General features: G+C 41.3%; 1 protein-coding gene across 2 annotated transcripts in view; it reads left to right on the top strand.

The window, feature by feature from the left end:
- NEURL1B (neuralized E3 ubiquitin protein ligase 1B) overlaps window positions 1-5,305 on the top strand; it is a 57,674-nt gene extending 52,369 nt beyond the window's left edge. For both annotated transcript variants that reach the window (XM_075856503.1, XM_075856502.1), the window contains one exon: window positions 1,048-5,305. In XM_075856503.1, the coding sequence (XP_075712618.1) occupies window positions 1,048-1,289 (242 nt within the window). In that variant the 3' untranslated portion in view covers window positions 1,290-5,305. The remainder of the gene's footprint in view (window positions 1-1,047) is intronic.
- Window positions 5,306-14,253: the final 8,948 nt, after the last annotated feature.

The following is a 14,253-nucleotide window of genomic DNA, read 5'->3' as shown; positions in this document are numbered from 1 at the left end:
GTGAGTGGTAATATTGCAAAGTGGAAGCATTTAGAAACTACAGCAACTCCGCCACAAAGTGGTAGACCGCGTAAATCTACAAGGTGGGGTCGCCGAGTGCTGAGGTTCATAGTGCATAAAAGACGCTCTGCTGACTCAATAGCTGCAGAGTTCCAAGCCTTTTTTGCCATTAATATCCACACAAAAACTGTGCCGGGACCTTCATGGTATGAGTTTCCATGGTCGAGCAGCTGCATGCAAGCCTTACATCACCTAGCACAATGCCAAGTGTCAGAGTGGTGTAAAGCATGCCGCCACTGGACTCTGGAGCAGTGGAAGCATGTTCTGTGCAGTGACTAATCACGCTTCTCTATCTCGCAGTCTGATGAGTCTGAAATTGGTCAGGAGAACATTACCTGCCTGACTCCATTGTGCCAACTGTAAAGTTTGGTGGTGGAGGGATAATGCTACGGGGCTGTTCTTCAGCGGTTGGCCTAAGCTCTTTAGTTCCAGTGAAGAGAAATCTTAATGTTTCAGCATATCAAGACCTTTTGGACAAACCTATGCTCCCACGTTTGTTTGGGGTTCAGCCCTTTTCTCATTCAGAGTGACTGTGCCCTAGTGCACAAAGCAAGATCCATAAAGACATGGTTGGGTGAGTTTGGTCTGGAAGAAGTTTACTGGCCTGCACAGAGCCCTCACCTCAACCCCATCAAACACCTTTGGGATGAACTAGAACGGAGATTGAGAGCCAGGCCCTCATGTCGAACATCCTTGTCTGACCCCACAAATGCACTTAATGAATGGGGAATAATTCCCATAGACGCACTCCAAAATCTTGTAGAAAGCCTTCCCAGAAGAGTGGAAACTGTTTTCGCTACAAAGGGGAGACCAACTCCATATTAAGGACTGGATTTAGAATGTGATGTCCCTATAGTGTATGTAAATAGAAAAATAAAGTGGTTGCTATCCGAGGCAAAACAAAACATGTTAATAAATCACAATCAAATGTGAATTTCACCCTTTTAGACCGTTCATCATATATTCTTATCTGTTTTATCTTTACAGTGACTGCTCCTAGTTCTCCTCTGAGTCCACCTGTATCTCCAGTGTTTGCGCCAGAACCCCAAGGAAGCAAAGATGGAGAATGTGCAGTGTGCTTTGATAATGAAGTAGAAACCGTCATCTATACTTGTGGCCACATGTGTCTGTGCAGCAGTTGTGGGCTGAAGTTGAAGAGGCAAGTGAACGCATGTTGCCCCATCTGCCGGAGGGTGATAAAAGACGTCATCAAAACATATCGTCCTTAAAATGGAGAGTCTGAAGTTTCACAGGGATGTATTGTGTGCTGACTTTTTTTTTTTTTTATATATAAATAAAGCATCCAGTCAGGGATATTCCCTCTATGGAAACCATGCTTTATATATTGGCTCTGGGATTAAACATAAAGTTGTGATGTGGCACAATACTGGCATGCCAGTGTCCTAACTCATGGTCAGTTGATAAAGTGATACCTCTAGTACAGGATCATAAAGCAATTGTTCAGGGTGTCCTTACTAAGCCGTCCAGCTCACCATCATCATGGTTGTGGAGGTGCCTTTTCTCAGGGGTGCAATTAGACCAAAATATTCTTACCCTAGTCCCCTTTAAGCAAATCATCATTTATCAGTACATAAAGTAGTGCCTTTCAGTGACCTAAACCAGGCACAGGGAATCTGGCAGATTACCACTTCCATCCACTTTCTCTGCCAGTATCCGATTGGGATCAAAAAATCTTTACCAGTATTTTCCATATTGTGGAGCTTAGTTGTCTATCACAAGAACCCATTGCATGTCCTAATTTTTCCAACCGTTGGATTACCAAACAGCCACACTTTGTAAGGCCATGTACAAAGTCTCAGGGGTGGTGTTCCAAGAGCTACAACACTATCTAGTTTCATAGCTCTTTTATTTCCATCATTGTAAGTACTGGAGACTCTTGTTCCGGTCACAACAATTCACGTCTTCATCTAAAATCATGGGTTAAAGCTCATGTGACACCACCCTTAGGGAGAATCCGCAGACAGTATTCAACAGATCATCTTAGACTACTATCAGTTGAATGGTTCTTAGTCATGTAAGTGATAACTCCTTACAACTCGACTCAAGATTTGTTTGGTAGAAAATATATGTGGCTAATTTCTAAAATAATTTCCTTGTGTACAAGATTATCCCGAAGTACATAGTCTGGTGCCTTATTGACGTCATCAACTGGAAAGGACACATACTTCAAAGACTAGAACTGGTTTCCATGGGATGATCTGTCTTGGCTTTGTTGCTCATCACACTTTGTATAAGGGAAGTTTGCTGGAGAGCAGGTGACCATTTCTCTCCATTCTTTGTAAAAAGCCCAGTCACAATGTTGAAGTCTTGTTGTAGATCATTATCCTCTAGCGTCCTCCCAGTGCTGCGTTGTTTGGTGCAATAGTTTTACTCACTGCTTCCCTAATCTATTTGAGCAGATGGTTGTCATAAATTATATGGACACACTTTGTGTAGCATTGCTTGGATTCTAATCACCAGTTTAAGAGACAGGTGTATATTATGATATAGAGATTAATGAGCAAGTGGTGGTTTAACGCTACTCTCTCACATGGGAAAAAAAAAATTGCCTTTTACCGAAGAAATCCTGCCGCTTTAAAGATCACCTCTTGCCTACACATGGTGGAAGTGGCCATTTTTAATTAACTAGGAACCAATGACTTCTATCTATTGTGCCTCAGTGATGTTACAGGTTTCTAGTAAATTGGCTGTGTCATGATTACCGAACCAGTCAACAAATTGGCCACTTCCGTTATATGCACAGTAATGTGTGTAGAGTAACTGACCTCTAGTCATCCGCGCTTGGCTATAGGAGTAACCGTAGCGGTTGGTGAAGTTTCACAAATACCTAGTTAGTCTGCAAAAATCTTGTCCTTAACCTTATATAGGATCCCTCGATTAAATGAAAATAAGGGACTCCACAGTATACGCAACATTGTGTACAGCAGTAAATCGGTAGTTCCAAAGATTACGTGAGCTTTCCACCAAGACAGCAGGCTAAAAAGGACCAGTTAGCCAAAATGTAATATGAAAAATCCCAAAACCCTTGAGTCTGAAAGCGATGGCAGCGGCATTTCCAGTGCATAAAGCAGTAAAGATCTATCTATCTAATATATATATAATTTTATATTGTGTGATGTAGGCCTCCCTGCTGAGGTAGCACAGCAGACAATGTTATAGATAGCCGGGTGTTGTGTTTCTTGTGTTACAGTAGCTGACCTTTGTATCAAGGTTACCTTGAGAATAGCTTGGAGCGGATGTTAACATTTGGACGTAGAAACTGATCACATTTTATAGAAAGGATTGTGTTATCTGAAGGTGTGGTACGTGTACAGATAGGAATGTTGAGGTACTAGGCATGTTAGTTGAAGAGAACTATGTAGAGATGACATTCCTTTGCAGAGGAATCGGATTTACAGATTTGAGGTTAGTTCCACTCTGAACACTAACGGCTGATGGAATTCAGGTATTTTATAATCTTTTTATTGTAGCATCCATCACTGGTTACATACAGCAATCCCTGCAGAATACATTCCACTTCTGAAAGAATTATCTGCTGTTTAAGGGTTTATTCAGACGAATGTATGACTAGCTTGTGTGACGGCCAGTTTTTTGGTTTTTTTAAACAGCCTTCACGCGACTGAGTGTATTCCTATGGGGCTGTTCATAAGCCCGTTTTAAAGTACCGTGTGAAGAGCCCGTGAAAATATAGGACATGTCCTATTTTTTGCCATTTTCATGGATCCCTATGAGGGATCCGTGAAAACGGGTCCCAAACGGGTGCAAATCGGACACCGCTTGTTCAGACAAACGTGTGAAATCGGCCAAGAGCCAGGGTGGTTCCGCCCTGATTGGAGCAGTTGGAAAGTAGACAATCTTAGGCCTGATTCAGACGAGCGTGTCCCTTTTGCGTCCGGACTGTGTTTCATGCATTTCAGTTCCGTGTGCAATCAGTTGTTTTTTTAATGTCCATGTTGGTGTTTATTTTTTTTGTTTTTTTCCTCCGCATTTCTTTAGCAACTGTTGCGTGAAACACGGACAGCACACGGATGACGTCTTTGTGCTGTCAGTGATTTTCGCGCACCCATAGACTTAAATGGGCAACGTGGTCTGCAAAAACGGACCAAAATAGGACATGCAGTGAGTTTCACCCAACGGAAACACGCTGCGTGAAAAATCATGGACATCTTCATAGCCCCACTGAATTGCATAGGTCCATGTGCTGTCTGTTTTTCTTTAATAGACCGCACACGGACGTATACAACGTTCGTCTGAATAACGCTTTACTGTAGCTGCTAAAATTTATGGGGCCCTGTAAATTTATAATAGTTATTCCATAATCTAAATATTTTTAAAGGCGGCACCCGCTCAAAGAGTTGCCTTTCCAGATGAAAGTTTGCCCTAGTTATGGTTCCTCAGTTCTGTAGTTTGAGGGGTTGAGGATTATATTTGAATTCCAAGTAAATGGAGTACATGAGTTGCTAAAACCTTATAAATGAAATATCCTCCGAGAAACTATTTACAGATACCGAACTCTGGCCCATACACAGTAGATAAATGCATAAGCCGGCGTGCGATGTTTTATTCAAATTATAGCTCAGGATTCTATGTAAAATGAATGAATTATAGACATCTCAATCAGTCTGTAAAACCCAGAATTGTAAGACCATTAGTTTCTCATGAGAAATCCTCCCCATGTTGTGCCTCCACTTTTCAATCAACATGCCAAAATAAGCTGCACAGTTTTTTTTGTTTTTTTTCCCCCCAGTAATTGGTTTTGGTTTATGTTGTATTTTTCCCTCCTCCTCCACTCCCCAGGAAGACAATCGTTGTAAAACTGTTATTGATATGTAACTTTAAATGGAATGGTAAATACTTTGTATAGACTGTCTGTGCCTTATTGAGCTTGTTTGTGCACTTTTTATATTCAGACTCCATATTATAAGAAAACACTAAAAGTCACGTAACTAGAACACACGTTCATGTTTTATAGTGTCACTGATAACCTTTTGTTTTGATAATTCAGTGAACGTTGTACCCTTCACCCTTATTCCCCAGATTTTGAGCTTTTTCTTTGTTTTTTGGAAAACAATATAAAAGATGATTTCTAGTTATTTACTGTGATTCCTGTACCGCATTGTTCGCTTATATATAGTCTGTATACAAGACTTAATATTGGTTGTCTCTTTTGCACTTTTCATTTTGTGTTATGCTTTTCTTTTGTCATTGTACATTTTTATCTGTTCCGTTATGGATTATTTCAGTTCAAATGCAAATAAAAAATATGGCTTGTAGATCTGTTTTAATGTCTCTACTTAATGTTTTTATCTGACTTTATTAGAGCTATGTACTGTGACTGAAATACAAACTATAGTGTGTCTATAATACACCAAAGAAGCAATCTGATCACAAATCACATCGATGTAGGTTATGGGCTAAGCACACAAATTCCAGTACAAAAAGTCTGTCACTCTATAAAGCACATGGAACCCCATTCACACAGTTTGGGAGTCTTTGCCGCAGATCCTGGCAGAAGTTTCAGACAAAATAGTGCAGCATGCAGCAAGATTTTGTCCGGTAAAAGGCCAGAAACCCAGATGCAGATCCGGCGCCTCCGTTGTTTTCATTTTTCTGTTCCAATGACTGAAATAACGACTCCGATGTAAACTAGGCCTGGAAATCTGACCTGTTCGAAACAAACTTTTGATTTGATAGGCTCTTTATATAACTATTTTAGAAATACCTCTTTTAGGGTTTTAAGCTTCTTATAGTGCCCTGATGTACACCACCAATAGTAAATATAACAAACAAGGGGGGATGAATATATGGAAAAGGGCAAGAAGCGGTTGGATCAACGGTTCTCTAGCTTGGATAAATAAACTGGCTTAGGAAGGTATACGTTACCTAGCAGGGATAGAGTGAACAGTCCCTCGATTAAGAACACCCTATTGTAATTTCAAACCTCATTTAACATTCCACATTACATTGATCTAATATTAACCGTTAAATGGGAATAGAGGGAAAGATAAATGCACGGATCCAAATCTATGCAGTTGGGTGCTCCTAAAGGCAAAACTGTATTGGTGTGTTATCCCTTTAGAGCACAGCACCGCATCTATTGCCAACTCATAGATTGCTCTTGTGTTGAGCTCGTACCAGACTGTTGTTCAGACCCTCACTGGGTGATGCATTGTATATATCCCTAACTTGCCTTTAAGCAAATAGTTGCATCCCCCAGTGTTCTCTAGTTGTGCTTATGTATGAGCAACAAGTCCATTACTCAGTTACCAGTGAATGATACTTTAAAAAAAAACTATTTTGTTGCCAGTCTTATTCGTTGTTGAGATCTGGCAACGTGAAGCACTAGGTTATGACAGCGGCTCGGTGGACACCATTCTTCCTTCCAGCAGTCACCGAAAGTACATTGCTCAGTATCGGGCTGTAAACCATAAAACTGAAACGGCTAGTCCGCTGTTCTAACCTGACGTTCACACGCTATTCAAACGCTGTGAACGTATGTGCTGATATTCAGCTGTGAATTTGCACCGCTGGAGTGAACATCAATGATTCAGTGAGCGGCATCTAGCACCACCACTGGAAAGGCTGCTCTTTCGCTTGTCGTTCGCTGCCTATGAATATAAAAATATATATATATTTATAGTATATTGAAATTCTAAGTTTTCCCTCATAAGTATTATCCCTAATCTAAGACCGGACTCGTCCCGACACACGTTTTGCTGACGTCCGCTTCTTGTAGGGGCGAAGGTGCCCAATTTTTGGCGTCTTTTGTGCCGATTGTGATTGCCCATGACAGCTGTCAATCGCAAATCGGTATACTTTAAAACAATGTTTATTAATAAAAATACTCCAAGGTTAAAACAGATAGGGTATAGGTTTCTTTACAGATAAGGGTTATTACCCTAAGGCATAATGGACTACCTACTTTTATTTAGAAAAGCTGAGATTATGTGACCTCTACATGACATTTATATAACTACATTTTAGAGTTATTTTAATCAATTTACAGATGTCATAGCTTATTTAAATTCTTACTTATTTGTATTTTGAAATATAGCCTGTACACATGTATCAGGCATGACTTGGGATGTCAAGCAGTTGAATTCTTCCTACGGCGAAAGCCTAATTATAATCCAAAGAGGCTGAAATTTGTAGTGAAAGCACTTAAATTCATTTTGACTAGAAATAATTTTCTATTTGTTGCACGCTTCTTCCTACAGACCCAGGGAACAGCGAACAGCATGTGCGCCCACCTTTGCCAACCTGTTCCTCAGGTGGTGAGAAGAGGAAATTATGTTCTGCGAGCAGTTGCAAGATTACACTAATAACCTAATGACATGGTGGTGCTATATGGACTGTCATATTTATATGGCGGGGACAAGAACAAACTTAGTTAGTGAATGTTCTGAATAACCACCAACTAAACATCAAATTAACATTGAATTTTAGCAAAATCAAAATTCCCTTCTTGGATGTTAAAATTGGTATCAATCATAAGCGAGAGATTGAGACAGGCCAGTACAGGAAAGAGACGGCAACAAATAGTCATCTTTGATGCGAGAAGCGCCCATTTGTGGTGAACAAAAAAAGGAATCCCCCCAAGGGCGAATTTCTGCGGCGGAGAAGGAATTGCTCAACCTTTTGAGAAATTCAAACTTGGGGCTGAAGAAAGGAAAGGAACTACTCAGGACGCCAAATCAAATACGCCTATAACCAAGCACTTCATACTGATCAGGATTTACTACTGCTAATTAAAGATAAATTGAAAAATAGTGATAATGAAGTGAGATTTATCACAACATTACATGACAAATGGGAAGAGATGAACAGTGTCATTAATAGTCACTGGAAGATCTTGATTCAGACATAAAAAAAACACTAGGTCCCAAAGCCTCAATAGGCTATAGAAAGAATAACACAATTGGCCAGCATATAGTCAAGAGCCACTTTTCAAGAGTGTATTTGCAAAAATTCCCAGGGGTTTTCCCATGTGGGATCTGTACTGCATGTCAAATCCTAGTGAAGATGAAGGATTTTGGAGATGGCTCGGGGAAGCCTTATACCATTAAAGAGCACAATTCCTGCTCTACTAAAGGTGTCATCTACATGTTACGGTGCAAATGTGATTTACACTATGTTGGAAAAACTAAGCGTTAAAGATAAGGATACGTGAACATATCAATGATATTAAAAACTATGATCGGATGGAGCAAGAAGCAAAAAAGAAAAACCAGCCTTTCCAACCCACCCCTGTAGCCCAACACTTCAAACTCAAGCATAACCTTAATGTTGGATCTAACTGGTTGGGCTATCTGCCATTTGTCCTTGGGGATCAGAGGAGGAGAATTTGATAACTCCTTATTGAGAGAAGAGAGTAGATGGATCTATAGAATGAAGTCAGTGAGTCCAAATGGACTAAATGAGTCATTTAATTTTGGATGCTTCCTGTAGTCTTTCTACGTCAATGATAATATGGACTGTCCATTTTGTTTTGGATAGTCCTATATGTGCTAGTATATATCTGCATATAGCTGGCCGTTCAACCAGTGACTAGCCATGTTAGAGCTCAAAATCCTTTTGTGCCTGTGGAGAGTATACATTTCAAAAATGTATTATTTTTTTATAATGTGTATTACAAATAGCACATAAACCTTGACTCACAATAATGGTCCAGAAATCTAGGGCCTAAATTAGTAAATGAATGGTGTTGGTAACGCAAATAAAATACAAAAATAAATAACAATCATAATAAAATTAAAATGTAAATTCAACATACAAATATAAAATAAAAGTAAAAATTAAAATAATAAACTGACATCTGTAAATTGATTAAAATAAAATAACTCTAAAATTAATTTATAACAGTTATAGGAATGTCGGTCATGTAGATGTCACATCTCAGCCTTTCTAAATACAAGTGGGTAATCTCTTATGCCTTAGGCTGGGTTCACACGACCTATTTTCAGACGTAAACGAGGCGTATTATGCCTCGTTTTACGTCTGAAAATAGGGCTACAATACGTAGGCAAACATCTGCCCATTCATTTTAATGGGTTTGCCGACGTACTGTGCAGACGACCTGTTATTTACGCGTCGTCGTTTGACAGCTGTCAAACGACGACGCATAAAAATACAGCCTCGTCAAAAGAAGTGCAGGACACTTCTTTGGACGTTTTTGGAGCTGTTTTCTCATAGACTCCAATGAAAACAGCTCCAAAAACGGACAAACGCCGCGAAAAATGCGAGTTGGTCAAAAAACGTCTGAAAAGCAGGGTCTGTTTTCCCTTGAAAACAGCTCTGGATTTTCAGACGTTTTTGGTCACTACGTGTTCACATACCCTAAGGGTAATAACCCTTATCTATAAAGAAACCTATACACTTAGTTATAACCTTGAAGGAGTATTTTTATTAATAAATATTGTTTTAAAGTATAATGATCTGTGATTGGCCATGATCTGTGATTGGTGACTAGCCTCTTTTAGGCCCTAATGACCAAGTTGTTTTTACCCTTTCACTTATGACAGCACCCCTGGAGAGACGTCCCACCCACTGGACAGGAAACCTGAGGATATAAAAAGGGACACCTCTCCACACGCCCTGTCAGGTTTCCAGTCCTCCGGATGGAAGAATTGTCCTGAGGAAAAGCACTTCTCCCAGGGTTGCAGACCCCCTAGCAAAGTCTGACTTATTCCGCTAAGGGTGCTCTGGAAGGTATTAGTCTCCTTTGGAGGGAGCAACCTGAGCCTGGTACAAGTACTCCTTCCTCTCCCGGTCCATTGCCTCCCTCCTGCAGCCTGTCAAACGGAGGATGTTTAAGGTCCACACCGTGGTCCTTCCGGCGGTGAGCGGCTTCCCGGGGTCATGTTCAGCTCAGCTGGACTTTGCCCAGCGTTGGCGGCTTCCGGCACATTCACAGGCACTTCCCGCCGCCGCGACGCGTCACTTCCGGCGCGGTGGTTCCGGTGACCCATGAGGGAAGGAGGCGCTCCAGTGTCCGGAGATGAGGGCCTCCCAGCCAATCCATGGCCTATTTAGGCCTGAAACAGCAGGAGCTTCGGTCTCCAGTCTTCCTCCATTATGGAAACGCCAGGAGAAGCACCAGGACGCACTGACCGCTTGGATGCCAAATCCTCCAGTCCGGTACTTGAGGACGCCAGGAATGTGGGGTAAGATAAAAAAAAACCTTCCTTACTAAATACTGTTCCCCTTTCTTTTGTACATATGTTTAGGCCAGAGATTGTCCTAGAAAAAAACAGGATAAAGCCCATAACAAGGAATGTGCTATATGTAAAAAGAAACTAGCATCATCCTATAACAAAAGGCTCTGTCAGAAATGTTTAGACAACATCATCTCAGAAGAGTCTACAAATTTAGCCACAAGTATCAAGGATATTGTGAGGGCTGATGTTAGAAACTCCCTAAAGTGACTTAAAAGGAAAAAATATATAGATAGATTCTGATTCCTCAGCTGAGGAGGATCCTCAACTAGGAGAAGGGGAGTACAGCTCCTTAGATTCCACAGGTGAGGATGAGGGAGAAAGGAATTTGTTCCCAACTGAGGGCATAGACCTACTCCTTAAAACGGTAAGGGCTACTATGAACATAGATGATCCTAAGGAACCTCAGTCCAGGACATAATGTTTCAAGGCCTAGGACCTAAGAAGAATAGAACCTTTCCCATCCATAGAAACATAACTAACCATTAAAAGAGAATGGAAAAATCCCGATAGGAAAGCAGGTATTCCCAAATTCCTCAAAAGGAAGTATCCCTTTGAGGACGAGGTATGTAAGGACTGGGATAACACCCCTAGACTCGATGCTCCAGTAGCTAAGATTTCAAGGAAACACTCCCTTCCCTTTGAAGATCTAGGCTCCTTGTCTGACCCTATGGATAGGGAGGCTGACTTCTATCTAAAAAAGACCTGGGAAGCTTCTACAGGGGCCTTGAAACCAGGCATTGCAGCCACTTGTGTGGCCAGATCTCTGAAAATTTGGCTCGCACAATTGGAGCTTCATCTAAAAGACCCCTCGGGATAAAATCTTATCCTCCCTTCCAACACTTTCCAAGGCCGCAGATTTCTGCAGATTTCTTGGCCGACGCCTCAGTAGATTCTGTACGCCTTTCCGCCAGATCAGCAGCCCTGTCAAATTCTGTTAGACGAGCTATCTGGCTAAAAACCTGGAAAGGGGACACTGGATCCAAAGGGAAGCTGTGCGCTATTCCCTGCTCGGGAGATTATCTCTTTGGGCCCCCGCTTGACGACCTTCTGGAAAAGGCATCAGATAGCAAGAAGGGGTTCCCTGCACAAGAGATTCCTTTCGTCCCAAAGGGCCTAATAACAAAAGACCTAACCCTAGGGGACAGGACTTTAGTTCCTCAAGATTTACTAGGAAGAATAAGTCATTTCTCTTCAGGCCCCAGAAGGACCCTAAAAATAGGGACCAACAATGACGCCATAGAGTCTATGGTGGGAGTTTGTCTTTCCCTGTTTCTCAAGGATTGGCAGAAAATGTCAGCAAATCCTTGGATTCTAGGAATCATAAAAACGGGGTACGTACTAGAGTTCAGGTCTCTTCCCCCAGACAAAAAATTTTCCCACAAGGACCCTAAGGGACCCAGAGCAACAAAAGATCCTAGAATTAGAAGTCCTATCACTCATAAAAAAAAAAAGAGTCCTAATTCAGGTTCCAAGCATAGAGACAGGTTAAGGCTTTTATTCCTCTATCTTTCTCGTGAACAAACCAAGAGGAAAGCACAGGGTCATTATAAACCTAAAAAGATTAAATCTTTATCTGACCTGCAAAAAAACTATGCATGGAGAGCATTGCGTCAACTATAAATCTCCTCCAGGGATTGTGTGATGGTCTCAATAGACCTGGAGGACGCTTACTATCACGTACCCATATGTCTTCATCATCAAAGATATCTAAGGGTAGCAGTGACACTCAACGGATCTGTAATTCACCTACAATAGAGCCCTCCCCTTTGGCATCTCACAAGCTCCAAGGGTATTTTCAAAACTGATAGCGGAAATGACCTCTTATATCAGGACAAACAACATCCTCCTGATCCCATACCTGGACGACTTTCTATTGGTTGCAGAAACATCTCATGCGGGGTATTCCATGGAAGTTAACCCCTACTCTCAACATTACCACAGATGCGAGTCCTTGGGGTTGGGGAGCTCATTACGACTCCTCTTCAGGGTCAGTGGGATCAACGTTCAGAGATCCTCCAACTTCAGGGAACTGGCGGCAGTTCTTCAGGCCTTGAAGAGATCCATACCTGCAATTTCAGGTCGACGCTTAAAGATCTATTCCGACAACACGTTCACAGTGTCTTATATAAATCGTCAGGGGGATACAAGATCGGCCTCGAAAGGTAAGAGAAGACAAGGCCAGTGTGATATTAATAGCCCCCTTCTGGCCAAAGAGACCATGGTTCACGTGGTTGAGGAAAATGCCTTAGACCAACCATGGGTTCTCCCGAAAATGTCAGATCTCCTATATCAGGGTCCAGTAATACACCCCGACATTCAGAAACTCCATCTGACAGCCTGGAAACAAAGGATAATCCTTAGGCAAAGAGGATTCTCAGAATCTGTCATTTCCACCCTACTAGCCAGTAGGAAACCAGTTACACAAAAATATATCGCAGGTCCTGGAAGGCATTCTTGAATTTTGCAGGCAAGGATATTAATCCTTTAACCAGACCAGATATTCCCTTAATATTGGATTTCCTCCAGGCAGGATTAAATAAAACAACAACCTAAAGAATTGAGTCAAAACCGAACTATTTATGAAAAATTGACCCTCGGACGAAGGCATTTTTTCACCGAAACGCGCGTTGGGTGTGACGCCAGACAACACTGTGATATCATATGTATAAACTATTCTCATCTAGTTGCATGTGCACTTTATATTAATAATCTATGCATAATTGGTGCCAAGTTGCACCAATGGTCACTAATACATACCATTAATTGGGACTTTGCATAGTAGTTGTTGATAAATATACACTACTTGATGGTTTCCAGGTGTCATTAACCTATTTATTTATTTATTCCTTTACTCATGCACTTTGGTACCATCTTTTCTATGCATATGCTACAATATTAGCCCCACCATATACATATGTCTGGCCTCTTTCTCCCACACTGTGGTAGTCATCCTTGTTTTTAACATATGAGGAATCATATATATTGTCTTGTGATGTATCAATAAAAATTTACAATTTTTCATAAATAGTTCGGTTTTGACTCAATTCTTTAGATTGTTGTTCTAATACATTGCATGAGTCACCGCTAGTGTTACTAGTAGTCATGGGCATCCATTGTGTTTTACGCCCTTCCCATATATAGAATATACTATTTTGAAGCAATCTATTTAGTGTGATTTTTGAGGGTTATTTTAGGTTGTCCTCCGCATTGGTTGTGAGGATTAAATAAAAACCTTAGGCCTACTACGTTAAAGGTTCAGATTTCTGCTTTAAGTTCCTTCTTCAATTCTAAGTTAGCAGAACACCCCTGGATCAAGAGTTTCCTAACCGCTGCCTGGAGACTTAAACTCCAGATAAGATCCCCAGTTCCTCCCTGGGATTTAAATCTCGTTCTCCAGGCTATGATAAATCCACCATTTGAACCAATAGACTCTATCTCCTTGAAAATGCTGACACTCAAAATGACATACTTGTTAGCCATTACACAAGCCCATAGAGTGAGTGCGATTCAGGCCCTCTCTGCCTTCCCTCCACATACCCTACTGTTAGACGATAGTCATCTTAAAAACCTTACCAGGATTTCTTCCTAAAGTGGTCTCCCCCTTTCGACCAAGATATTGTTCTTCCCTCCTTTTGTGATTCCCCAAAAAATCCGAGGGAACTACAGTTTAACTGCCTAGACGTAAGAAGATGCCTAGTCCAGTACCTAAAGATTACCCAGGACCTAAGATCCTCAGAAAATTTGTTTGTCCAGTTTCAGGGTCATAACAAGGGTTCGGCAGCCAGTAAAGCCACTATAGCGAGGTGGATTAAGCAGGCCATACAATTAGCCTGCATAAATCAGATGCTCAAGCCCCCAGAGTTTTTCGGAGCTCACTCCACCAGGGCTGTGTCCACTTCGTGGGCAGAGAGAGCAGAAGCATCTCTAGAACAAATATGCAAGGCTGCCACATGGA

Source organism: Rhinoderma darwinii, chromosome 3, assembly GCF_050947455.1.
Source record: "Rhinoderma darwinii isolate aRhiDar2 chromosome 3, aRhiDar2.hap1, whole genome shotgun sequence".
In the NCBI taxonomy this organism is placed as follows: Eukaryota; Metazoa; Chordata; class Amphibia; order Anura; family Rhinodermatidae; genus Rhinoderma; species Rhinoderma darwinii.
Note: the sequence above shows the minus strand (reverse complement) of the source record. Positions and strands in the feature narration are given on the sequence as shown.